Here is a 27,918-nt window from a genome sequence, read left to right on the forward strand (position 1 = left end):
ACCCAATCCAACTCCAGGTGGAAGTGAATCCGCAACCTGATTGGCCTGCTGGAGCAGCCAATCAGGCGGCTGGCAGAAGTGAATCTGCTACCTGATTGGCCTGTAGGAGCAGCCAATCAGGCTGCAGGCAGAAGTCAATCCACAATATAATTGGCCCACAGGTGTAGCCCTGAAGTAGCCAATCACGCAAGGCCCATTGTGTAAATAATGTATATAAGCAGATGGTTTTGGGAAAAGAGCCATTCGTCTTCTCTTCTTCTCCTTGATGAATATGAGCTGAATAAAGAGCATGAAATTCACTCTCGACTCCGAGTATATTTCACTGGCGACGAAGGTGGGATCCTGCTGAGCTGACCGCCACCACGCACTGCACCGCAGCACCGCCACCTGCTGCACCGCTGCATCGCACCGTGCATCCAGGTTTCAGCTCCAGGACCCAAGGAACCCAGAATGGCAACCGACAGCAGCTTCTTGCCATTCAAACCAGCATCAGGAGACTGGGAAGGGTACGCCGCCCGTTTCAACTTCCTCCTGCAAGCGAAAGAAGTCACCAACGATGCCATGAGGAGGGCGACATTCTTCAGCGTCTGTGGAGAGGAGACGTTTGAAATCGCCCGGGCTCTCCTTGCACCTAGAGATGTCGCTACCGTCTCTTACAAAACAATAATGGAACGGCTGAAGGAGCACTTTTCACCACAGCCCTCGGTGGTAGCTTGCCGAAATGCCTTCTACGCAAAGCGGCAAGCCCCGGGGGAAACCATAACTGGGTTTGTGACCTCCCTCCGCCAAGCCGCCCGGTTATGCAACTTCTCAGAGTTGGAGAACATGCTTCGTGACCGCCTCGTCGGTGGCCTGAGGGACGAGATGTTGCAACGACGCCTCTACGCCAAAAAAGACCTCACGTTCCAGATTGCTCTGGAGGAAGCCCTGGCAACCGAAGCCGCCGAGAGGTCAACGCAAGAGGCACGACCGGCCCCGCCATCCCAACCGAGGGTCTACCACGAAGACCTCACCGACGAATCCGAATCTGACAGGGAGGAAGTACACCGAGTACAGCGGCGCACTCAAGCAGCACACACACCACAGCAGCCTCGACGAGAAGGAGGGAACTGTGCAAGCTGCGGGGAGAACCACGAGAGGAGGACCTGTCGTTTCCGCAACGCAGAGTGCAGGCAGTGCAGAAAATTGGGACACATCGCCCGGGTGTGTCGGGCTCGACTCACCCGTCGACAAGCATCAGATGACCGACCCAGGAGCCCCAGGTCACACGGCACCATGCACCAAGGCAACTCGACGGAGATCACGGACTACCAGGTATTCCAGTTGCCCCATCCCAGCACAGAGAAAATTTATATAGAGGTACAGATAGAGGGAGCCCCATGCCGCATGGAGCTGGACACGGGTTCAACTCTATCCATAATCTCGGCCCGAACATTAAGGGAACTGTGCCCTAATGGGGGTCCCAAACTAAGGCCGGCCCCATTCACCCTCCGGGACTTCCAGAAACGTAAGGTCCCTACAATGGGGGTGGGGACCTTCAGGGTGCAATATCGAGGGCGAAAGCAACAATTGGACTTGCTGGTAGTTAAGGGCCCCTACGTTAGCTTACTGGGACTGGCATGGTTTGGACCTCTGGGGCTAGCCGTTACCGGGGTGAACCGCACTAGCTTACAAGTGGACGTGGACGCCATATGCAAAGAGTTTCCAGGGGTTTTCGATGGGGCATTGGGACAATATACAGGACCCCCCATTGCCCTACAGCTAGACCCCGCTGTACGACCCATCAGGCACAAGGCCCGCCGGGTCCCGTTCGCCCTGAAACCCCGCATAGACGAGGAATTGGACCGGCTCGTGGAGCAAGGAGTGCTGGAGCCGGTGCCCAACGCCCCCTGGGAAACTCCAATTGTCACACCCGTCAAGCCTAACGGTTCGGTCCGCATCTGTGCAGACTACAAATGCACCATAAACAAGGCTCTCACGGCCCATGCATACCCAGTGCCAGTGGTCAGCCATGTCCTCGCCACCCTGGCTGGGTCAAAAATCTTTGGCAAACTGGACTTGGCCCAAGCGTATCAACAGTTGCCTGTGGACGAAGCCACAGCAGAGGCTCAGACGATTGTGACGCACAGAGGGGCATTCAGAGTAAAGCGGCTGCAATTTGGCGTTAGCGTGGCACCAGGCATATTCCAGAATCTAATGGACTCTCTCCTTAAAGGGATTCCTGGCGTCACCCCCTTCTTCGATGATGTACTGATCGCCGGGCCCACACCAGAGGAATTTGAGGACCGCCTCCGCTCCGTCCTGCACCGTTTCCAGACGGCGGGCCTCAAGGTGAAGCGGGAAAAGTGTTTACTGGGAGTGCCGCAGGTGGACTTTCTGGGATTTAAGGTGGACGCAGAAGGGGTCCATCCAACCGGTGACAAGGTACGGGCCATTTGTGAGGCCCCAGCGCCCAAGAGCAAGCCCGAACTTCAGTCATTCTTGGGACTATTGAACTTTTACCATGCCTTCCTTCCCCATAAGGCAGCGGTAGCGGAGCCCCTACACAGACTCCTAGATAAAAGGGCCCCTTGGGTGTGGGGCCAGCGACAAAGGGCCGCATTCCAGGCAGTCAAGGACTTGCTCGTCTCAAACTCGGTCTTGGCACACTTCGACGAGAGGCTGCCAGTGGTGCTGGCATGCGACGCCTCTCCCTATGGCATCGGCGCTGTCCTGGGACACCAACTCCCGGATGGAAGAGAGGTGCCGGTGGCATACTTCTCCCAGACGCTTGCTGCAGCCGAACGAAACTACTCACAGATTGACAAGGAGGGTCTGGCAATCGTGAAGGGCGTAAAAAAATTCCATGATTTCTTGTACGGGCGGCCCTTTACCATAGTGACTGACCACAAGCCGTTGCTTGGCCTGTTTGCCCCCGAGAAGCAGACCCCCCAAGTGTTGTCTCCACGTGTCCTCAGGTGGTCAATTTTCCTTGCCGGCTACCAGTATGCACTAATCCACCGCCCTGGGAAGGCGATGGGCCACGCAGACGCACTCAGCAGGCTACCACTACCAGAAACAGGCCCCGACCCAGCGCCTGCGCAAGAGGTTATGACCCTGGAGCTGCTTCCCGACCGACCCATTCAGGCACAAGAAGTTGCGCACCATTCCACAAAAGATAGGGTCATCTCCCGGGTCCTGGACTGGGTGTGGCGAGGATGGCCCAGCAGCAGCCCCGGGCCAGAATTCGCTGGCTACACAAACCGCAAACATGAACTGTCGGCCCACAAGGGGTGCCTGTTATGGGGAAGCAGGGTTGTTGTTCCCCAGCCCCTCCGCAAAAGGGTCCTCACAGCCCTACACGAGACACACCCAGGGGTAGTGAGGATGAAGGCCCTTGCCAGGAGTTATGTGTGGTGGCCGGGGATTGACAGAGAGATAGAGGCCTGGGTCCAACACTGCCAGACCTGCCAAGAATCCCGCCCGGATCCCCCAAGGGCCCCAGTCCAGCCCTGGGAGTCCGCCCGACATCCATGGTCACGCTTGCACGTGGACTTCGCTGGCCCCTTCCAGGGAAAAACATTCTTCATAGTGGTGGATTCCTACACCAAATGGCTGGAGGTCGCACTGGTACCGTCCACTTCTACGGCGGCAGCCATCCGGGTACTACGTAAGCTGTTTGCAACCCACGGGCTCCCTGACACCCTCGTCTCGGACAATGGAACCGCATTCACGTCAGAGGAGTTCCAGACCTTCACAGCGCAGAACGCCATCCGCCACATCCGCTCAGCACCATTCCACCCTGCCACCAATGGCCAAGCGGAGCGCATGGTGCGGACCACCAAGGACAGCCTCCGCCGCATAACACAAGGGGACTGGGAATACCGCCTTGCCGCATTTCTTCTAGCACAGCACAGCACCCCAAGCACAACGACGGGCCGGAGCCCAGCTGAACTACTCATGGGCCGGCGCCTTGCAACTAGACTGGACCGACTTCACCCCGACAGAGCTCAGGATGAGGTAGTGGTGGGGAAAGGCAGGAACCCCCGGACATTTGTGGCCCAGGACCCAGTGTATGCAAAGAATTTTGGGGCAGGCCCAGCATGGGTACCCGCCACAGTCACCAAGGTGACCGGTCCTGTGTCATACGAGGTACTAACGGAAGGGGGGCAATGTTGGCGCCGCCACTGCGACCAGCTACGGCGACGATTCCCAGGAGGAACCCGGGAGGAGAGCGGGACAGAGAGGTCCCAAGGGGACAGCAGGGCAGTGAGGCCTGTAGAGCGAGAGGGGTGGGCAGGGGAAGCAGAAGCAGTAGGCACAGAGGGGCGCCCCGAGGCTGGAAGGACACCGGAACCAGAGTCACAACCTAGTGGTTCAGTGGCGCCAGACCAGACAGCCCCGGCACAGCCAGCAGCCTCGGAACACGAGCCAGAACCAGAACCCCTGACCAAGGAACACCCCAGGCCACAACGCACACGGAGGCGGCCAGCAGACCTTGGGGACTACGAATGCAACTTCCCGGGCAGGACTGGAACTTAGAGGGGAGGGGTGTTATGTACTGAGCTGAATCCTAGAACAATAGGATTCAGAATCAGCGGGAGCTACCCAATCCAACTCCAGGTGGAAGTGAATCCGCAACCTGATTGGCCTGCTGGAGCAGCCAATCAGGCGGCTGGCAGAAGTGAATCTGCTACCTGATTGGCCTGTAGGAGCAGCCAATCAGGCTGCAGGCAGAAGTCAATCCACAATATAATTGGCCCACAGGTGTAGCCCTGAAGTAGCCAATCACGCAAGGCCCATTGTGTAAATAATGTATATAAGCAGATGGTTTTGGGAAAAGAGCCATTCGTCTTCTCTTCTTCTCCTTGATGAATATGAGCTGAATAAAGAGCATGAAATTCACTCTCGACTCCGAGTATATTTCAGCTTCCTACTCTTAACATCCTGACATGGGTAGAATTTATGGCAAATCTGCTCAACTACACACAGAGTAGGATCACGGCACCAAAGATGATCACAGTTTGTGAACATGCACATAAGGGAACACACATACACACAAACAAACAAACAACACTATGGACGATCTTGGGTGTTTGTTTTGTGTTGAGGAAATTCCTCGTGTATCTTCCCATTTAGAAGAACTGACTCTCAGAATGATTATTGTCTGGTTATTACTAAATTAATCAAATGTGCTGTTCACCCAAGACAGGGGAATCTCCATGTGACTTCAAGTTTAAAAACATACAAAATTGTAAAAGCAAGAAACATTGTTGCGGAAACAAAACAACAACAACAACAACAACAACAACAACAGTATGTAAAACTAAAGACACTACCTTCCAGAGGTGAGAGATGAGACATACAACTGCTCAGAGGCAACGTCGCAGAAAGCTCTGTTTTTTAAAGCTACTGTAATGTCTATATGCAAATCAGAAATCTATGTTTCCTTTCCTAGAAACCTTTAAAGCAATGCTTTGGCCAGCAGGCTGGCATCATCCTCTTGCCTTTGAAAACAGACACGATGAGTTTTACACTGTGTCTTTTCTTCTGGGCAGTGACATTAGCAGGTAAGGAAGATGGCCTGTGAATGATCTGTCCTAAATTATATTTTTTGTTTGTCAGTCATAGATTCTGAAAATGTTGTGATGCATAACGAAGAAGACAATGAAGAGAGAGAAGACAGATACGGTATTATATGGGACACGAGGAACATCAATTCCCTACTCCTTGAGCACTAGGTCAAAATATACATCAAAATGTTATTGGTCTTTTTGGTCATGGCAGTTCTCAAGGTAGATATATACATGGTAGTATTTATCTACCAAACTATTATTTATACTGGAGAAACAATGATTGTTTGGTTGGATAATGCTACAGCAAAAATATTGCATTCATTTATTTAGGAAACGTATACTGCACATGTTTGGCCAGTCTCAAAAGAGACTGAAGGGGAAAAAAGAGGACCAGTTTATTGGCTTCTATTGAATTTAGACAATAAATTAAATAAAAAGACAAGTCTGGCAGAATGGGAAGAAACAGTCAGTACATTATTCTCATAGACAGCAGAGTATAAGAATGAATTATAATATCTCTTTTTTTTGTCCACAGATGTCCAGTCTCAAATCCAGTTTTTTCAATCTGCCAATGAAATTAAAAGCCCTGGAGAATCAATTAAACTCACCTGTAGGGCATCTGGATATACATTTACCAGCTACTCACTTGCTTGGGTCAGACAGGCCCCGGAAAAAGGACTGGAGTGGGTCGGTACTATACGGACAGATAACTTCAAAACATTCTATCCTGAGTCTCTCAAAGGTCAAGTCACCCTCAGTGTGGACACCTCCATCAGCACTTTATATCTGCAGCTGAACAATTTGAAAGCTGAAGACACAGCTGTATATTACTGTGCAAGGCACACACAGGGCAAGACTACATGCACAGGCAGTCAAAAACCCTCTGGGGGGAACTCAGTGGCAGAGAAAGCAAAACAAAGCAAAGCAAAAAACCTGCTAAACTGTTGGTGCAGAAATCAAAGAACTGCAAAGCATGGACATAGTCAAAGTCTACAACACATGTGTACTATAAGGATGTACTATAAGCACATATTCACTGTACACACATATACACATACATATACATACTCCCTGCTCTACAACCAGCAAAGGTCATGCATGGCAGAAGATCCCTACTAGGCACCCAGATGGGAGGATTAACACGAAGTACTCAATTCATATTTGGCACAAAAATAAAATATACTAATCCAGAGTGTTGCTAATCTGTATTAGAAAGTGATGCATGGAGATTCCTCTTGGGCCTTCAATCGGATCTTGGCTGGATCTACACCAGGCATAGGCAACCTTGGCTCTCCAGATGTTTTGGAACTACAACTCCCATGATCCCTATCTAACAGGGCCAGTGGTCAGGGCTCATGGGAGCTGTAGTTCCAAAACATCTGGAGAGCCAAGGTTGCCTATGCTTGATCTACACCGAGCTGTAAAAACCCTTAAAAATAGTTATATAGCTCTCAATGCAATTTTCCATTGATTGTTCTACACCACCCTCTGGTGTCATGTATTTATAACAATTTAACAATGTTCTAGTTACAGGTAAAATAAAAAAACATTCCTTCAGTAGCACCTTAAAGACCAACTAAGTTTTTATTTTGGTATGAGCTTTCGTGTGCATGCACGAAAACGACTGCAAATGGTTTTGCGTGAAAAAGCAAGGGTTGAGATGGCTGAAGATCGCTTATCATGTATAATGAGATAAGAATCCGATATCTCTGTTCAAACCAGGTCCCTCCATGGTTTTGAGCTTGGTGATAAGTTGTAATTCAGCAACTTCTCTTTCCAGTCTATTTCTGAAATTCTTTTGTAGTAAGACAGCTACTTTGAGATCTTGTATAGAATGTCCTGGGAGATTGAAGTGTTCTCCTACTGGTTTTTCTGTCTTCTGGTTCCTGATGTCAGATTTCTGTCTAGTCATCAGAACACCACTAGTAATCACATACAGCTCCCAAGTTAAAACAGTACAACGCATCATCAGAGATCTACAGCCTCTCCTGGACAGCCTCTCAACCCTTGCTTTTTCATGCAAAACCATTTGCAGTCATTTCCGGTCATCAACAGCTATCAGTCAGTCAATCACCCATTTCCACCACCCTTCTGAGTGATCCCCCCTCCCTCTCCCCACCCCTCCCCACCCCTTCTCTACATAAGTGCCTGGGGACTCCCATTTCACTGTATCTGAAGAAGTGTGCATGCACACGAAAGCTCATACCAAAATAAAAACTTAGTTGGTCTTTAAGGTGCTACTGAAGGAATTTTTTTTTATTTTGTTTCGACTCAGACCAACACGGCTACCTACCTGTAACTAAACAAAATAGAGTCGAAACAAAATAAAAAAAATTCCTTCAGTAGCACCTTAAAGACCAACTAAGTTTTTATTTTGGTATGAGCTTTCGTGTGCATGCACACTTCATCAGATACACTGAAACAGAAGTAACCAGACTCTTATGTATATTCAGAGGGTGGGGGTGATGGGAATGGGTGATGGGCTGATAGGAGTGGTAAACCTTTTGATGACTGTTAACGACTGTTAATGACTGTAATTGGTCTTGCGGGGGGGGGGGAAGCAAGGGCTGAGGTGCTAAGGAAAGCTTGACCATGTATAATGAGATAAGAATCCTATGTCTCTGTTCATTCCAGGTGGCTCCATGGTTTTAAGCTTTCTAATGAGTTGCAATTCAGCAACTTCTCTTTCCAGTCTGTTTCTGAAAATTTTCTGTAATAAAACAGCTGCTTTGAGATCTATACAAGATCTCAAAGACCCCAGATTCCCCATCCATGCATTGTTGTGTTATGAGTTCTACAGCTTCCTCCCATAGTCATTAGAGGTCCCGAGACTCCAAGCAACACAGAGGACATCTTGTCTATGTTTCCACTTCGTTGATTTGGCTAGGTATCTATATGTGTGAAATGCCTAGTAAGCATATTTTAAAATTATTTGATATTCAAAAAACAAAGCTCTTATTTTCTGTTAAGTTACTTGTGCAACCACATACAGAAAATTAAAACAAACAAACAAACAAACATGTGTTCTTTTGCTCTTAGCTGTTTTTCATGCTTTCCAGATAGGAATTGTGTCCATGGTGTGCTTTGAGTTCCCTACAGTGGAAATCATCACACACTGTAAAGGGAAAGGGAAAGGGAAAGGGACCCCTGACCATTAGGTCCAGTCGCAGATGATTTTGGGGTTGTGGCGCTCAGCTCACTTTACTGGCATTTGTCCACAGACAGCTTCCAGGACTCATGTGGCCAGCATGACTAAGCCGCTTCTGGCGAACCAGAGCAGTGCACGGAAACGCCGTTTACCATCCCACCGAAGCGGTACCTATTTATCTACTTGCACTTTGAGGTCCTTTCAAACTGCTAGGTTGGCAGGAGCAGGGACCGAGCAATGGGAGCTAACCCTGTCACAGGGATTCAAACCACCGACCTTCTAGTTGGCAAGCCCTATGCTCTGTGGTTTAGACCACAGCGCCACTTCACACTTTCTGAAACAATAGGTGAATTAAACCAGCTAGCCTTTGAATTTTGCAATGCAGTTCTCTTCTAGTAATTGATTGTATGGAAGCTGCTCTGGTGCCCGAAGAGCAGGGTACAAAAGCTCTAAATATACACATACATACACATACATGCATAATATGTTCAGAAATGCAATACATTAGTTAAAATAACATTACAAATGCATCATAGCACAGAAAACTGTGTTGCAAAGATATGAAGATTAGGCAAAATTGCATTTTAGGAGAAATGCTGATGAAATTTCACCCAAACAACCAAACCTGCCAATTGATGTTGAAATGTAGAGAACTGGACTTTAGATCGGGCAAATGAGAAACTTAAAATGATAGATTTGCCCGTCCCTATCTGCTGCTGAGTTGTTATTTTCCCCTGGTCTTCCATTCTCCACACAACTGCATATGAAACAGTGAACTGGATCTTCTTATAGGCATCCTCATGCAAATGATACTTCCTCTAGTATCCCTTTTCCCTGCTCAAATACCTTCTGGCACATTGTTCCTTCCAATACATAGCTTTCATCAATTGCTTATGCCCATAAACACATTATCATGCAGACTTTATTAACATCCTCTATACTCACGAGCTTGTTCTTTGGTGAGTATTTCTATATGCCAATTAGAATATAGGGATTCCAGAAACAGCATGGGACATTTCTTTTTGGGAAATGAGGTGTGGAACTTGGTTGCCTTGGTGTTATACAGAGTGGACTTCTTACGCTTGTCTGTTCCTTTCTATCCAAACACCAGAAACTTTCTTTCCTCTCTCCACCGTTCTGTTGCTTTATTTGTGGATATGTAAAATGCAGTTAAATTCCAGCCATCAAGATATCAGCAGGCCATCAGATAAAGTGTTGGGAAGCTCAAACCAGACTTTGAGCACAATGGCCTTCTACGGTTTGACAATGTTTCAGACATAATTGCTGGGCAAAAGACTTGATTAAAGATGTAAATGCTTTGTGCACATATTTGATGCCGGTTTGATGGTCAAAAATTGTTTCCACCATTCTGATTCCAGCTACTCAGTCCCAGATTTCCCTGATCCAGCCTGTCTCAGAAATCAAACGCCCAGAAGAGACCTTGTCCCTGACTTGCAAAAGTTCCTCCTCTTTGGATCAGTACTGGATGCAATGGAGTCGGAAAACTGGTGACCAGGGAATTCAGTGGATTGGAGAGATCAGCCCAGATGGCAGAACAACTGGTATGCACCAGCCTCTGAAGGGAAGATTTACCATCTCCCGCAATAACGCACTGAACACTGTTTACTTAGAGATAAGGAAGCTTGAGGTTGAAGACAGTCGTCTCTATTACTGCAGCGCCCACAGTGAAACGGAATCATACAGAAACCAGAAATTGCTGCTATGCCTTCACTCCGTCTGCTGGTCAGGTTCTAGGGCTAGAATCTCACACCACTGATCCTGTGGGTGCACATGCATTCAAAAAGGATCCTGGACCCGTGTAAAAACGTAGATTCATGCAATCAAAAAGTCACAATGCTGCCCTTATCTCTGTGTGGGTAATCACTCGATCCACCCAGCAGACACTTTTCTGCTTCTGTTTTGTGTTTTGGTCTGCACCTGCCGGACTGCTGGCCTTTAGCAAACTCTTGAACCTCTGCGTCTTGAATTCATTGCACGGATGGGCAAATCTGATATCACATCTCCCTTTCCTTGGTGCATTCTCCTGGCTTGGGGACATGGGTGGCACTGTGGTCTAAACCTCTGAGCCTCTTGGGCTTGCTGATCGGAAGGTTGGTGATTTGAATCCATGCGACAGGTGAGCTCCTGTTGCTCAGTCCCAGCTTCTGCCAGAAGAGGGCAACCAAAATGGTCAAAGGCCTGGAAACGATGCCTTATGAGGAACGGCTTAGGGAGCTGGGTATGTTTAGCCTGGAGAAGAGAAGGTTAAGGGGTGATATGATAGCCATGTTCAAATATATAAAAGGTTGTCATATAGAGGAGGGAGGGAGGTTGTTTTCTGCTGCTCCAGAGAAGTGGACACGGAGCAATGGATTCAAACTACAAGAAAGAAGATTCCACCTAAACATTAGGAAGAACTTCCTGACAGTAAGAGCTGTTTGACAGTGGAATTTGCTGCCAAGGAGTGTGGTGGAGTCTCCTTCTTTGGAGGTCTTTAAGCAGAGGCTTGACAGGCATATGTCAAGAATGCTTTGATGGTGTTTCCTGCTTGGCAGGGGGTTGGACTGGATGGCCCTTGTGGTCTCTTCCAACTCTATGATTCTATGATTCTGCCAACTAGCAGTTCGAAAGCACACCAGTGCAAGTAAATAAATAGGTACCACTGCAGCAGGAAGGTAAATGGTGTTTCCGTGCACTCTGGTTTCTGTCACAGTGTCGCATTGCTCCAGAAGCGGTTTAGTCAATCTGGCCACATGACCCAGAAAGCTGTCTGTGGACAACACTGGCTCCTTCGGCCTGAAAAGTGAGCTGAGTGCCGCAACTCCATAGTTGCCTTTGACTGGACTTAACCGTCCAGGGGTCCTTTACCTTTTACCTGGCTGGGTTGCCTCTTCTGTAAGGAGTTAACTATTCTCAGGGTTTGGGGGACATTCTGAAAGATTAATTAGCATTATTAGTTGGTGTGGGCAATCTCAGATAAAATTTGTAGTACTTAAAAAAAACTTTTCTACAACCTTAAGTAGTCTCTTAATTAGCATTTTTGTAACCAGGGATGCTTTCTTGGCCTGAATAAACTTGCTATTTTATTAAATACATATACAAACAGCTCGTGGCAAAGCTGAAACTGCTGTTTGTTAATCTTTCCTCTTTTTTCATGAGGACAGAAGAGGAACTAGCTCTTCTGTCACTTTTGATTATTTCACTGCAATCCAACAACAAAAAAAGATGAGTGGGTTTATGTTTGACAATGCTTTTTAATAGTGGGGTGAATAATTTCTAATGCTAGTATTTCTAAATTATTTGTGTAAACCTGACAGCAAAATAAAATAAAATAAAATAAAATAAAATTTCTAACAAATAAAATAGAAGTTGCTTGCTGAAGCTCTACTGCAAGAACATTCCACAGGACTGGGCCAATGACACTAAGGACTTGGTCTCATGGTGATGTCAACTGAGGCTCACCATCTCAGGGGACAGCCAGCAATCCTTGTACATATAATCTCTGCTTCATTTTCAACTTATGCCTAAAACATAACAAAGCATTCTTGCTGCTTGATGAGTTGCCCTTGTTTCCTTTTTAAAACTTTCTGACTCTTTAATTAGTGTTTTTAATTAGCATGGGGAAAACTATTAAAATCTTGGATGACTTTTTTCTTGCAATCCCATGTGCCATTGATGAAAAGTTCACAAGTAGAAATGGGAACAGGAGAATTCATAAAAATGATGTTTTCCATTAGGACTATTACAGTGGCCCACTCATTTGTCATTCTGCTTCTGCTTCTTTTAACATTCACTTCAATGTGTGTGTGTGTGTGTGTGTGTGTGTGTGTGTGTGTGTGTGTGTGTGTTCTCATCTACCTTTGGGCAAATGCTTTCAGAAGAAAAGAATATGTATGTGGAATAGGGTGCTTTCCCCCTTGTTCTCGAATTTACCTTTACCAGTTAATGGGAAAACAGTGCTCACTGGATTCCATAGGACATAAGACAGGAGGACCAACACTAGGTGGAGTCACATCCAACTAATTCTAGTTTTTCCCTCATCCTGGTCTGTGCTGAGTTTTATAAGAGCTCCGCTGAGACAAATGAGGAGGAATTTGACAGGCAGTGCCACCCTCTGGAATGGATGTAAGTAAGACAGCATGAGGGGGGATTGCAGAGGGCAGACTGAGGTTGGTTGGGTACTGCCCCCCATTTTTCCTAATGAACCACCCTCCTCCCAATGCAGCAGATGACACAGTCTAAACTGAGTTTCATTTAAACTGCTCCTAGTCATTCTGAGCTGTTACCTAATTGCTTTCACTGCATAAAAGGAACAGTATCCATATAGTGTAACTGAACGTAGCACCTATTTATATATTCAGCCATGGGTTATCCCAAAGCATATTGTTATAGATATGTTTGCTGGTGTGGTGATGAGCAAATTTTATTAAATTTATTGTTCTTTTAAAGGAAGGAAGGAAGGAAATGGAAGAAGGAAATGTTACATCAATCACTGAATTCATTCTTCTGGGATTTCCTGAACTCCATGGCATGAGAATGCCCTTTGTTGGGATTGTCCTTCTGATGTACCTTCTCTCCATTTCAGGCAACTGCCTCATCATTACCGTGGTCTTCATAGAACCCAAGCTCCATACACCCATGTATTTCTTCCTCAGCAATTTTTCCTTGGCTGAGCTCTGCAGTAGCACAACTGTGATACCGAAGATGCTAACCAACATGGTCTTGGACCAAAACACCATTTGCTACACGTGTTGCATGACTCAGACTTTTATGGTCTTCTCGATGGGAGCCATTCAGTTCATTAACCTCACTGTCATGTCCTTTGACCGCTACACAGCCATCTGCCAACCTTTTAAGTACAATATCAAGATGACTAACACACTCTCCTTCCACCTATCATTGATGGCTTGGGCTGTAGGGTTTACAGTTATATTTTTTCAGCTCATAGTTGTGTGGACTACTTACCCATTCTGCGGCAATATCATCGATCACTTCTTTTGTGATATTGGACCTGTTTTGAAATTGGCTTGTACTGATACAACTGTGTGGGAGCTTGCGAGCTTGTTTTATAGTGTCATCATTACGTGTGGTTCATTTCTCTTCTCCGTGGGCTCTTATGCATGCATTCTAAAGACCATTGTTCAGATTCCATCTGTCACCGGGAGATCCAAAGCATTTTCTACTTGTTCCTCTCATCTCACTGTTGTGGGCATCTTCTATGGGGCAACGTTTTTCATGTACCTGAGGCCTTCGACCCAAGGTGACACCCGAATCAACAAAGTCATATTCATGGTGATCTGTGCTGTTTTGCCAACCCTAAGCCCTTTCATCTTCACAATACGAAACAATGACTTCAAAACTGCTGCGAGAAAAGCAATGGGCAGAATTTTCCAGCTGCCTTCCTCTGTGGTCATGAGACTGATCAAGCAGTGTTCCTTGCAAAGCACATTCAGCAAATTCTTCAATAAGCATAATCAGAAGACTTTGGAGTGTCACTGAGATCGGGGGTATATTGTCAGCTATTTCTTATAACTTTTTTTTTTAACAGAAGGGAAAATGTGATAATACTCAGGGTGCTCATTTGGTAGATATAATTCAGGTTCTCCCTGATAGTGCAATAACATTTGCTCAGTGTAGGCACATTTAAATGAATGGACCTAGCAGTCATGTCCGTTTGAGTAGTACTCAGTTGAATACCACCCATACTCTCCTTTTGTCTAAAGTTGCAAAAATAGTTGTTTATCATTTGTTTCCAGGAGCTTTGGGGTGGAATTCAAAGAGCTCTGCTACATGATCCCATCAGGCTCTTCCAGTCTTAAAAAAATATACACATATATCTCAACTCAAAGCAGATCCTGCTGCTTGTTGGTCCTTCTCTCTATTTTTCATGAAGAAAGAAGAGGAACTGAATCTTATGTCGCTTGCTTGCTATTATTTCACAGTGGTTCTATGTACAAGTGATTATTTGGTTTATTTCTGACAATTTCAGGACATAATATTGGTGTTCAAGATCAGTTCAAAGTTTTGATTGTTATTGTTTGAAGAATGGAGATCATAGCTTAATGAGAAAGATGTCTCATTTAAATTCTGTAAGGTCTTCTGAATACTTTCGTTAGGTGGGATAAGTATCAAATGTTCTTACTATAGAAGACTCTCAATCACTGAGATGGATCCAGTTTTATTTCTCTGCTGCTATTGATGCTGTTTATGCTATTGGTTCTGGAATTAAACTCTGACAATGGTGTGGACTTTCCACAATAATAGCAAGTGTACAAAATGAGCTGCTAACAGAAATCCTAATTAAAAGAAAGACTAGAGAAATAAATTAATTTTACTGCAGGAAGCAGCTGCCTTAGAACATCTCTCTCCAGAAATAAGCTGATGTTAATCAAGGAAGAATCTCATACTTAAAACCTAATGTTTATAATGCTGGTTCTAGTGTGCTTTGTCTTTCTCCTGAACCACTTCTATAGCATCTAGCTCTTATTATTTTTCTTTTTAGGATTTTTTTGATTTTTGCCTTAATACATTTTGTCATAGGCTTTAAATATATTTTGACACCTGGGGCCTTTCATATGAATCTATATTATCATTCATTGACCCACATAGACAACTATTGTTGACTCTGACAAGTTAAAGGTCTTTGGCAATCCTCCTTCCAAAAATCATTATTTAAGGTATAGGAAAAGACTGGTTGGACCACAGCACATGCCCATTAAGTTCAGCATCTTCTAGCCCACAGTGTCCAGCCAGGTGCTTTTGGGAAGCCCACCATCTAATACAGACTGGCTACCTTCAATTGCCTATGCTCTGGTAGCCTCTACCTTAAATTACTGTCGTTGGGCTGTCTTTCGATACAGTTCAGAAACCACAGCTATTGCAGAATTCAGTGGGCAGATTGCTCACTAGGGAAAGAAGATCTGAGCATGTAACTCCAGTTCTGATGAAACTGTTTAACAATTACTGTAGTTTTAGGAATCAATTCAAAGTGCTTCAGTGGTTGTTTAATTATTTTTTATTGAGTTTCATAATAAAGTACAAATGCAGAGTACAAAAATATCACACATACATTCCAAATGCAGACTATAACCTTGCAGGATGACCCTCCCCTCTTCTCTCCCCCCCACCAACTCAATCCTTTTGTATAACTATTTCTTTGGTTCTAGTTACAGGTAGGTAGCCATGTTGGTCTGAGTCGAAGCAAAATAAAAAAAATCCTTCAGTAGCACCTTAAAGACCAACTAAGTTTTTATTTTGGTATGAGCTTTCGTGTGCATGCACACTTCTTCAGATACACTGAAACAGAAGTGTATAAATATCATCATCATCATCATCATCATCATCATCCATGCCTCAGGATCCCTGTACCTTTCCTCACACGAACCAACTCAAATCCTCCAGCTGTCATTTGAGGCCCTATTCCATATTCCACCCCCTGCCCAGAGGTGGCAATATGACATTGGCCTTTTCAGCAATGATTCCCCACTAGTGGAATGTTCTCTCCAGTGAGCATTTGTGGCCTCTTTCAGTAGGCCAGGACCTGTTACACCTGTGTTCTGGGTATTTATTTCTTTATTGTGCCTATTGAAAAATGGTTCTAGTATTTTTAATATGTTTGTAAGTCAATTTGGTTTATTTCCATGAGTAAATAAACTAAACAACAGCAGCAACAAAAATAACTTATGGTGAGTTCCATGAGGTCATTATAAGTAAATGCCACTGATAGTCATTTCATCCATGAATATGTCTAATCCACTTTTGAAGCCGTCTTTGCTATTAGTTGGGACACAGGTGGTGCTGTGGTCTAAACCACAGAGCCTAGTGCTTGCCGATCGGAAGGCCGGCAGTTCGAATCCCTGCAACAGGGTGAGCTCCCATTGCTCGGTCCCAGCTCCTGCTAACCTAGCAGTTCAAAAGCACGTCAAAGTGCAAGTAGATAAATAGGTACCACTCCGGCGGGAAAGTAAACAGTGTTTCTGTGCGCTGCTCTGCTTTGCCAGAAGCGGCTTAGTCATGCTGGCCACATGACCTGGAAGCTGTCTATGGACGAGCACTGGCTCCCTTGGCCTATAGAGCGAGGTGAGCACGCAATCCCAGAGTCGTTCCCAACTGGATCGAATGGGTCAGGGGTACCTTTACCTTTTACCTTTATGCTATTAGTTATCACTCCATGCTATGGTAGCAAATTCCAAACCATTATTTAAGTGTTGTGTGATGAAGTGGACAGAAGTCTGTCCTAAATTCCTTTTGAATTAGTTCCTTCAGATGACCTCAGGTTCTGGAATTACTGGAGGGAAAGGGGGGGGGAGCTTTCAATGTGATTATGTGTGGCTTCATTGAGGGAATGGTTGGAGCCTAAAAGGGAGCTCAGATCCTTCATCTTCACTAGATTGTGTTTGGAAAGTGGTTGCATTATTAACTGATTCATTAAAAAACTTGCAACGACAGAATATATTTCTCCCATTTGCTGTTACATTTAATAATAATAAAATTACTAAACAAGAAGGGGATAGGAAAAAAGAATCCCTCATTACTATTGATTCTTTTAGTATTGGTTTGTTTTATTATTGGTTTGTTTATATACCACTTAGTGCCAAAATAGTTTTGCTTGCTTCTTTATTTGTTTCCTTCACGAATCACTTCCCAAGCAGCATCTCGAAGCATAGAGAGATCTATGCATATAAAAACAATTCTATAAATTAGAAATGTTGGAGGAGTTTTGGGCAAGGGATGGGGATGCAGGAGAAATTAGGAAGCTCCCTCATACTGAGTCAACCATTCCTGCTACTTCCTAAGTTAACTTTGCTTTTAAAAAAACAACAACAACCCAACAACTTCTAAAACCTTAATTAGGGATTTTAATTGACATGGGATAAACTATAGAAGTCTTCAAAGGCTTTCTCTTTCAGCCCCAGGAGGCACTAATGAACTGTTCACAAGCAGAGAAGGGAGAGGAAATAATTTCATAAAACTGATGTTTAGCAATAGGATTACAATAATTTTTAAAGAAAATCTCAGCTTTTCTACTTTCTCTGTCTCTTTCGACCGATATTATATATATATATATGGAGAGAGAGAGAGAGAGAGAGAGAGAGAGAGAGAGAGAGAGAGAGAGAGAGAGAGATGGTGTATTTATTCCCAGCTACCTTTCGTCAAATGTATACAGAACAAAACAATATGCGGAACATCAGAGAGTTTCCCCCTGGTTCTTGACATTACTGGGTATGTACTTTTATGAATTAACCTGAGAACATTGGTGTCTGGGGTCCGTTGGTGTTGTACCTGATCAGAATGTTAGCGCATGTCAGGGGCTGGCTGGACACTGAGGAGTGGTGGTTGGATACTGATGAGTGGACACCAGGAGAACTGGGGTTGGAGACTGATTTGGAAGAAGGGTCAGTTTTCCGACAGAACCTGTAATGGCCAGGAGATGAGATTCAGAGGCAGTAGAAGCTGCAGGATTGGAGGATGAAGAGCACGTGCAGGAGGAGCCAGAGATCGGTGTAGAATCAAAGGCTTCCCTACCTCCTCCTCCTGCTTCTACCTCTCCTGTTCTACTTCCTCCCAGGACCAGAAGAGGCTTGAAGATGCAGGAGCAGAAACAGACTACATGCAGGCTCAGTTTTTGCCTACTTGCATGCAGCTCAGGTGGGGAAGATACATAAGCTGAGGTTAGTGGTGAGGCCTCTCTATTGCTGCATCTGCTTCATCGGGCGCACACTTAGGAGTAGCTGAGAAATGCAGGCCTAATGCACATGCCTTTTCCTAACTTGTAAGTGTAGCATCCTCTTCACTGTTGTACTACTTGGGTGGGAGATGCAGTGGGACAAGGTAGCAGCAATGAAATACAGTGGCACCTCGACTTACGAATGACTCGACAACCAAATTTTTCGACTTATGAATGGGGGTAATGGCCGCACGCTTACGAATGTCTTGACATCCGAAAGCAAACCGCAGAGGTTTTAGATAGGGATTTTTCGACTTACGAATTTTTAGATAGGTTGCTTCGACTTACAAATTTTTTCCATTTCCAATGCATTCCTATGGGAAATCGTGTTTCCAATGACGTTTTTCAACTTACAAATTTTTCGACCTATGAAGGTGCCTTCGGAACAGATTAAATTCGTAAGTCAAGGCACCACTGTACAAGAAGGTTCACGGTAGCAGTGGCCTTGGAGATGTGCAGGCAGGGATGGGGAGGTAATTTGATTCAGCTTGCATTACAAGGCCGAAGTACCCAATCCTCACCTTCTGAAACAATTTGAGAACCAAAAACACAGCCATATTTCAAGGTTCACATTTCTCTGAATTATGTAATGCACTTTCCCAACCAAGTGGTGCATATGCTAGGCTAAGACACAAATCACTGAAACTAATACACACAGTTTAATTATAACAAGGGGAATTTCTTGCAGAAATACTTATTACTGGATGAGGATGAAATACACAAAAAAAAATGCTGGTGAATTTTCATGAGGGCTTTTTTCTATAAAAAAAGCAATGCACAAATTGAGCTGAAAATGCGTGGAAGTGAATGTAAAATCGAGAAAATGAGAAACTTTAAAGAAATCAAAATTGATAGATGAAGTTAAATATGTGTGTTTGTATTTGTGGTGCTGCCACCAACCACTACCCAGAGCTCCCCCAGCCTTGCCTTAGAAGCCTCATCCCATCTCCATCCTGATGAGCGATGCGCCACTGATGCTCCTAAGGTACCGCTGCCTTCTACGTCCCTCATGAACCACCTCTAAAAACTATATCCACTTCTACTACACCATGTACCTCCCTGATACATGCATGCAGATGAACGGGGAAAGTGTCATGGGATAGGAATTCATTTCATGAAAGTGAAGAAATATTCATATTACTGTATGTAACTAAACATAACACCTAGTGATAAATTCATGCACTGTCTACTACAATGCATACCAGTAGACATATGTATCCTTGTGTACTTATGATAAGTTGTGCTGCAACTTAATTTAATTTATTTATTTTTTAAAGGAGGAAAACAAGGAAATGGAGGCAGCCAATGTAACATCGATCACGGAGTTCATTCTATTGGGATTCCCTGAATTTCATGGAATGAGGGTGCCATTTGTTGGGACTGTCCTTCTGATGTACCTGCTGTCCATTTCAGGCAACTGTCTCATCATCTCAGTGGTCTTCATGGAACCCAAACTCCACACACCCATGTATTTCTTCCTCAGCAACTTCTCCTTGACTGAGCTCTGTAGCACCACAGCAGTGATACCCAAGATGCTGACTAATATCCTCTTGAACCAAAACACCATCTGCTTCACGTGTTGCCTGGTACAAGTTTTATTTAGCTTCTCACTGGGAGCTATACAGTTCATCAACCTTGCCACCATGTCTTTTGATCGCTACACAGCCATATGCAAGCCCTTTCGTTACAATGTGATGATGACTAATAGACTGTGTTTCCACCTGTCATTAATGGCTTGGGTTGTAGGGTTTATAGCTACATTGTCTCAATCCATAGTTTTGTGGACATATCCATTCTGTGGACAGAATGTCATTGATCATTGCTTCTGTGATATTGGGCCTGTTTTGAAATTGGCTTGTGCTGACACAACTGTGATGGAGCTTGTAGGTCTCTTTTACGGCACCATTCTTATGTGGGGTTCGTTTTTCTTTTCACTTATCTCTTATGCCAGCATTATAAACACCATCTTGCGGATTCCATCTGTTAATAGACGTTCCAAGGCATTTTCCACATGTTCCTCTCATCTCACTATTGTTTGCCTATTCTATGGAGCAATGTTTTTCATGTACCTGAGGCCTTCGACCCAAAGTGACACCCAAATCAACAAAGTCGTGTTCCTTGTGACCATTGTTGCTTTGCCTCCCCTAAGCCCTTTCATCTTCACAATCCGAAACAGTGACTTCAAAACTGCTGCAAAAAGAGCAATGCACAGAAATTGCATCCTCCCTTCCTTTGCTGTCATGAAATTAACCAAGATGGGGTCCTTGAAAAAATGTCCTCAACAAATTATTTAATGACTTTAGACTACTACTGAGATGAATGGCATATTGTTAGGTGTTTCCATGGATAGCTCCAAAAAGCAGGTTATCTGCATATGGGAAGCCTAAAAGTTGAGGACAGAGGTATCAATTACTGCACAGAAGAGGCAAACAGAAAGTGAATTGAAACATTTACAAAATCCTGCAGTGAAACCAACAGGGGAGAAGTGTCTCTTGGTTTCGGTCAGAAAGAGAAGCTTGCAGACTCTTGGCACTGAGCACAAACAAAACAAGTTTCTCTGTCTATGGCATGTAAACGCCTGTGGAATAACCAACTGTGTTCTTTGATAAAGCCTGGGCCATTTGCACTGAAAACAGGTAGCAGTGGTCTCGCTGAACAATGGCACACATTCTGTGGCAATAAACTCAAATTATGCACCCATATCCACACTAGAGAGGGTGCTGCCAGGCTTGATTTTCATGGTACTCTATTGCACAAACACACTACTCAAACTAATAAATGAAGCAAAACAGTCATACTTCAAAATTTGCATGTCTCTGAATTTTGCGATGTGGTTCTCCAATCAATGTGAACTGAAATGCATATGTGAGGGTGAAGTGTGCATAACAAATTCATAAATTAGTGGGCGGGAGGAGCCTTAAAATGGCATTCTGTTAAGGGACACTTTCTGGAAAAAATCAATATATTAGTCAAAACTGCATAGAAAAATGAATCTATTAGGGAAAAGTCACAGGAAAATACTGTTGAATTTACACTAAAATGCTGGTGAAGTTACATTAGACTTTCTAAACTAAGGTTACCAGACATCCCCGTTTCCCGGGGACAGTCCCCAGATTTACAAATCAGTCCCCATACAAAATCCATTGAAACTGAAAAGTGTCCCCGGATTCATTTGGAAAAAATCTGGTAACCTTATTCTAAACAAAACAAAAACCAGAAATTGCTACAGAAATGTGAAGAACTGAATTTAAGATTGAAAAGAAGAAGAAGAAGAAGAAGAAGAAGAAGAAGAAGAAGAAGAAGAAGAAGAAGAAGAAGAAGAAGTTTCTTGTTGTGAAACTTTTGTGGGTGAGCTAAGAGTTTGTATGGATCATGGCTGAGAACCCAGAGGCTGAGAGGGAGCACGTGTCAGAAGGAAAATGGACTGATGTTGATTCATATATGTTAGTAACTTTGCATTGATGTGACATTTTTTATATGTAATTCTGTACTTTTTGTATATTTTGTTTAACTTGTCTGTTGTTGCTTAGAGGGATTTTAAATATATTAAATCATATAGAAATTAAATAATCAAATCGCAATCAATCAAGGAAGCAGAGAGATTCTTAGCTGCAGCTAATGGTGGCTGTCTGCTCCATATACCTTTGGGATTCACATCTCTCGAAACAAAGGCAATTGCACAAACATATTACATTCTCAGCTGGGTATTACTGTGCTGTAAACTCATCTGAGCAGCCCTTACAATGGAAGCACAGAGTAAAAAATTGCTCTTGGTGGTGCTCACACTCCATGATGTTGGGCAATAGAGGAAATAGAGAGAGAAATATAATTTTGCCACGGGAAGAAGCTGAGAGCACAGTTTCATTTGCTGATATGTTATGCCAGTATTTAATTTCGGAATGTGGTTTTGTAAATGGAATCAAATGTAACGAGTATCATTCTGCAAGTCATTCCATATTGCATCTATATCCCTGCAATCTGCAAGGTGCTGTTTCCCCTTTCCCAATCTCCTCTGTCTTTAAATGGGCCTTTGTAATTGCAGGGAGATGTGGGAGCTGTTCTTTGCATGATAACCACACCTACTGCACATGTGCCTCTGCTTGCCACTTATAACAACAGCACTTGATGGCCCCATGCAAATTACGTCCTGCAAGGCCTTCATTTAAAAAGAAGTCATCTGTAGAGGATGCAGAATTCAAGGTCCTTCATATAATTCAGTTCTTCTTCAGGTCCTGGGAGATGATGCCATTGGTCATGGAACTGCAACCCTTAATGATTTTCCTGATGTTCTTCCCAGCATGTAAGAGAAAAACCCTCTCCCCACTCTTGTAGACAATCCATTGCTTTGCTGTGTTATTCCATGTCATTTCATGTTTCATTTTCCTTCTCCATATACAGACATTTCCTCACAGATTACCCTTACTGAGTCTGGAGGTGGCGTGAAAAGACCAGGAGAGAGACTGCAACTGACCTGTACGGTGTCTGGGTTTTCTTTAACAAGTTATGGAGTACAGTGGTCCCGTCAGTCAGCAGGAAAGGGACTGGAGTGGGCTGGAGGTATCTGGAGTAGTGGAAGCACCTACTATAGCAGTGCCCTCCAAAACAGGATCACCATCACAAGAGACACCTCAAAAAACCAGGTGTCCCTGCAACTGACTACCCTGAAGCCTGAAGACACTGCCATGTATTACTGTTCACGATACACAGTGAGCAAACCATTCTCAGAGGCAGTACAAAAACTCTGTTTCCTGAAAGCAAGAAAGAAGTCAATCATGGGTTTGTGGACAGCATCTGGAAGCAAGGCTGTATTTCATCCTGTGTTTCCCCTCAACCACAAAAGCACAATATGATGCCACAGAAATAGTTCTTTAACAGAATTAATTCTCTACAAATGTTGGGAACTTCAAACATATTGGTCAGCAGAATTTTTCCAAGTGTTTTCAAATTATGTCAAGAGTGAAAAAGAATCACAGCTAGAGCTAATTTTCGCCGTCTGCTCCATATACATTTGGGATTCACTTCTTCCCAAGTGTGACAGTTGCACAGACACATTACATTCCCAGCTGGGTATTGCTGTGCTATAAACTCATGTGAACAACCCCCTACGTTGTAAGCACAGAGGAAAAAATGCTGTTGGTGGTGCTCATACTCCATGATGTTGGGCATTGGAGAAAATAGAGAGAGAAATCACAGGAAGAAACTGTCTAGGATATCCCTTTTAGATGAAGATGCTATTTTTAATGGATGAAGAAGAGAACCCTTAAAATAACCGTATTTATTTCTATATTTTCCTGAATGCTTCCATTTCATTCCCACATTTATATGGTTTTGTTTATAAAACAGTTTAAAATAAATCATGTGTGTGTTTGTGTGTATTCAACCTTTGTCTCAAAATAGTGGTGCATTTTGAGTGGTGCATGTTCTGGTTATCTACCGCTTGGACTACTGCAATGCACTCTACATGGGGCTACCTTTGAAGGTGACCCGGAAATTACAACTAATCCAGAATGCGGCAGCTAGACTGGTGAATGGGAGCGGCTGCTGAGACCACATACCACCGGTCTTGAAATATCTACATTGGCTCCCAGTACGTTTCCGAGCACAGTTCAAAGTGTTGGTGCTGACCTAAATGGCCTCGGTCCAGTATACCTGAAGGAGCGTCTCCAGCCCCATCATTCTGCCCGGACACTGAGGTCCAGTACTGAGGGCCTTCTGGTGGTTCCCTCGCTACGAGAAACCAAGTTACAGGGAACCAGGCGGAGGGCCTTCTCGGTGGTGGCGCCTGCCCTGTGGAATGCCCTCCCATCAGATGTCAAAGATAAAAACAGCTACCAGATTTTTAGAAGACATCTGAAGGCAGCCCTGTTTAGGGAGGCTTTTAATGTTTAATTATTTTATTTCATTTTTCTGTTGTAAGCCGCCCAGGGTGGCTGGGGAAACCCAGTCAGATGGGTGGGGTATAAATAAATTATTATTATTATTATTATTATTATTATTATTATTATTATTTTATTAAAAACATTTTTTTACACATTTAAACCACTGAAGCAGATGGAATTTAGTGCATAGCAAATTTGTGAAATGCACATGAACCAAAAGTTGCTCATTAAAGATTGATTTCCTCAGGCCCTGTTACTTTATTTCTCCTGGTTTTCTAGATCTGCAAATGGTGAGGGCTAGTAATTCTTTTTAAAGGCCCCATCATAGCTGATTTCAGTTTTCTTTGCTTTTTTATTATTCAACCAATGCAGCTGCTCAAAGTGTTGCATACAGTAAAGATACTCATAGGACAAATGTGCAACCCAATAAATGTTTACAGGCAGACACATATCACGTATGAAAAGAGAGTTTCCTTTGCTGATATGTTATATTAGTCTTTAGTTTTGGAATGTGCTTTCTTAAATGGAATATAATGAAATTAGTATCATTATGAAATTTCTCAATTTTCTCTGTTCTTAAATGGGACTTTGAAATTGCAGGGGAATGTGGGGCTGCTGTTCTTTGCATGGTAACCCCACCTACTGCATGGGTGCCTCTGCTTGCCACTTATTATAACAGAACTGATGGCACCATGCAAATTACATCCTGGGGGCCTTCATGAAAAAGAAGTCCAGTGTAGAGGATGCAGAATCGAAGGTCCTTCATATGATTCAGTTCTTCTTCATGTTCTGGGAGATGATGCCATTGATCATGAAACCTTTGATGATTCTCCTGATGTTCTTCCCAGCATGTAAGAGAAAAATCCCATCCCCACTCCCGTAGACAATCCATTGCTATGCTGTATCATTCCATGCCATTCCATGTTTCATTTTTTTCTCCATATACAGACATTTCCTCACAGATTACCCTTACTGAGTCTGGAGGTGGCGTGAAAAGACCAGGAGAGAGACTGCAACTGACCTGTACAGTGTCTGGGTTTTCTTTAACAAGCAGTGGAGTACACTGGATCCGTCAGCCACTAGGAAAGGGACTGGAGTGGGCTGGAGGTATCTGGAGTGGTGGAAGCACCTACTATAGTGGTGCCCTCCAAAACCGGATCACCATCACAAGAGACACCTCCAAAAACCAGGTGTTCCTACAACTGGCTAGCCTGAAGCCTGAAGACTCTGCAATGTATTACTGTGCAAGGGACACAGTGAGCAAAACCTTCTCAGAGGCAGTACAAAAACTCTGCTTCCTGAAAGATGTAAGTCAGTCATGGGTTTGTTGGCAGCAGCTGGAAGCAAGGCCATGTTTCACCCTGTGTTTTCCCTTGAACACAAAAGCACAATATGATGCCACATAAATAGTTCTTTAACAGAATTAATTCTCTACAAATGTTGGGAAATTGAAACATATTGGTCAGCATAACTCTTCCAAGTGTTTTCAAATTATGTCAAGAGTGAAAAGGAATCACAGCTAGAGCTAATTTTGGCCGTCTGCTCCATATACCTTTCGGATTCACTTCTTTCCAAGCGTGACAGTTGCACAGAAACATTACATTCCCAGCTGGGTATTACTGTGCTATAAACTCATGGGAACAGCCCCCTATGTCGTAAGCACAGAGAAAAAAAATGCTGTTGGTGGTGCTCACACTCCATGATGTTGGGCATTGGAGAAAATAGAGAGAGAAATCAAATTTTGCCACAGAAAGAAACTGTCTATGAGATCCCTTTTAGATGAAGATGATATTTTTAATGGATGAAGAAGACAACCCTTAAAATGTTGCTTGTTGTTGTTGTTGTTTAGTCGTTTAGTCGTGTCCGACCCTTCGTGACCCCTTGGACCATAGCACGCCAGGCACTCCTGTCTTGCACTGCCTCCCGCAGTTTGGTCAAACTCATGTTCGTAGCTTCGAGAACACTTTCCAACCAACTCGCCCTCTGTCGTCCCCTCCGATAACCCTTAAAATAAACGTATTTATTTCTATATTTTCCTGAATGCTTCCATTTCATTCCCATATATATATATGATTTTGTTTATAAAACAGTTTAAAATAAATCATGTGTGTGTTTGTGCGTATTCAACCTTTGTCTCAAAATATGTATTTAAATGTATGTTTTTACACATTTAAACCGCTGAAGCGGATGGAATTTATTGCATAGCAGATTTGTGAAATGCACATGAACTAAAAGTTGGTGATTAAAGATTGATTTCCTCAGGCACTGGTACTTTATTTCTCCTGGTTCTCTAGATATGCAAATGGTGAGGGCTAGTAATTCTTTTTAAAGGCCCCATCATAGCTGATTTCAGTTTCCTTTGCTTTTTTATTATTATTCATCTAATGCAGCTGATCAAAGTGTTGCATACATTAAAGATACTGATAAGACAAATGTACAACCCAATAAATGTTTACAGTCACATATCACCTATGAAAAGAGAGTTTCCTTTGCTGTTATGTTATATTAGTCTTTAGATTTGGAATGTGCTTTTGTAAATGGAATATAATGAAATGAGTATCATTATGAAATTTCTCAATTTTCTCTGTTCTTAAATGGGCCTTTGAAATTGCAGGGAGATGTGGAGCTGCTGTTCTTGGCATGATAACCACACCTACTGCATGTGTGCCTTTGCTTGCCGATTATAATGACAGCACTGATGGCACCATGCAAATTACATCCTGGAGGGCCTTCATTAAAAAGAAGTCCTCTGCAGAGGATGCAATTCAAGGTCCTTCATATAATGCAGGTCTTCTTCAGGTCCTGGGAGATAATGCCAATGATCATGAAACCCTTGATGATTTTCCTTATGTTCGTCCCAGAATGTAAGAGAAAAATTCTCTCCCCACTCCCGTAGACAATCCGTTGCTTTGCTGTGTCATTCCATTTCATTTCATGTTTCATTTTTCTTCTCCATATACAGATATTTCCTCACAGATTACCCTTACTGAGTCTGGAGGTGGCGTGAAAAGACCAGGAGAGAGACTGCAACTGACCTGTACGGTGTCTGGGTTTTCTTTAACAAGTTATGCAGTGGAGTGGTCCCGTCAGTCAGCAGGAAAGGGAATGGAGTGGGCTGGAAGTATCTGGAGTGATGGAAGCACCTACTATAGCAGTGCCCTCCAAAACCGGATCACCATCACAAGAGACACCTCAAAAAACCAGGTGTTCCTGCAACTGACTAGCCTGAAGCCTGAAGACTCTGCCATGTATTACTGTTCAAGGGACACAGTAAGCAAACCATTCTCAGAGGCAGTACAAAAACTCTGTTTCCTGAAAGCAAGATATAAGTCAATCGTGGGTTTGTGGACAGCATCTGGAAGCAAGGCTGTATTTCATCTGGTGTTTTCACTCAACCACAAAAGCACAATATGATGCCCCAAACCAATTGTTCCATAACAGAATTAATTCATGTGACAGTTGCACAGAAACATTTCATTCTCTGTTGGGTATTACTGTGCTATAAAGTCATCTGAACAGCCTCCTACGATGTAAACACAGAGGAAAAAAATTCTGCTGGTGGTGCTCACGTTCCATGATGATGGGCAATGGAGTCCAAAGGCCTAATAC

General features: G+C 43.9%; 2 protein-coding genes across 2 annotated transcripts; both read left to right on the forward strand.

Moving 5' to 3' along the window:
- Positions 1-13,167: 13,167 nt before the first annotated feature.
- On the forward strand, positions 13,168-14,202 carry LOC118095690 (olfactory receptor 6X1-like). Its single transcript, XM_035136921.1, has one exon. The coding sequence runs from the start codon at positions 13,168-13,170 to the stop codon at positions 14,200-14,202; it is 1,035 nt and encodes a 344-aa protein (XP_034992812.1).
- Positions 14,203-19,722: 5,520 nt separating this feature from the next.
- On the forward strand, positions 19,723-20,724 carry LOC118095689 (olfactory receptor 6X1-like). The gene has a single exon (XM_035136920.1). It carries the CDS (start codon positions 19,723-19,725, stop codon positions 20,722-20,724), a length of 1,002 nt encoding a protein of 333 aa, XP_034992811.1.
- The last annotated feature ends 7,194 nt before the right edge of the window (positions 20,725-27,918 follow it).

The sequence above is a fragment of the Zootoca vivipara genome, chromosome 13 (genome assembly GCF_963506605.1).
Source record: "Zootoca vivipara chromosome 13, rZooViv1.1, whole genome shotgun sequence".
NCBI lineage: Eukaryota > Metazoa > Chordata > Lepidosauria > Squamata > Lacertidae > Zootoca > Zootoca vivipara.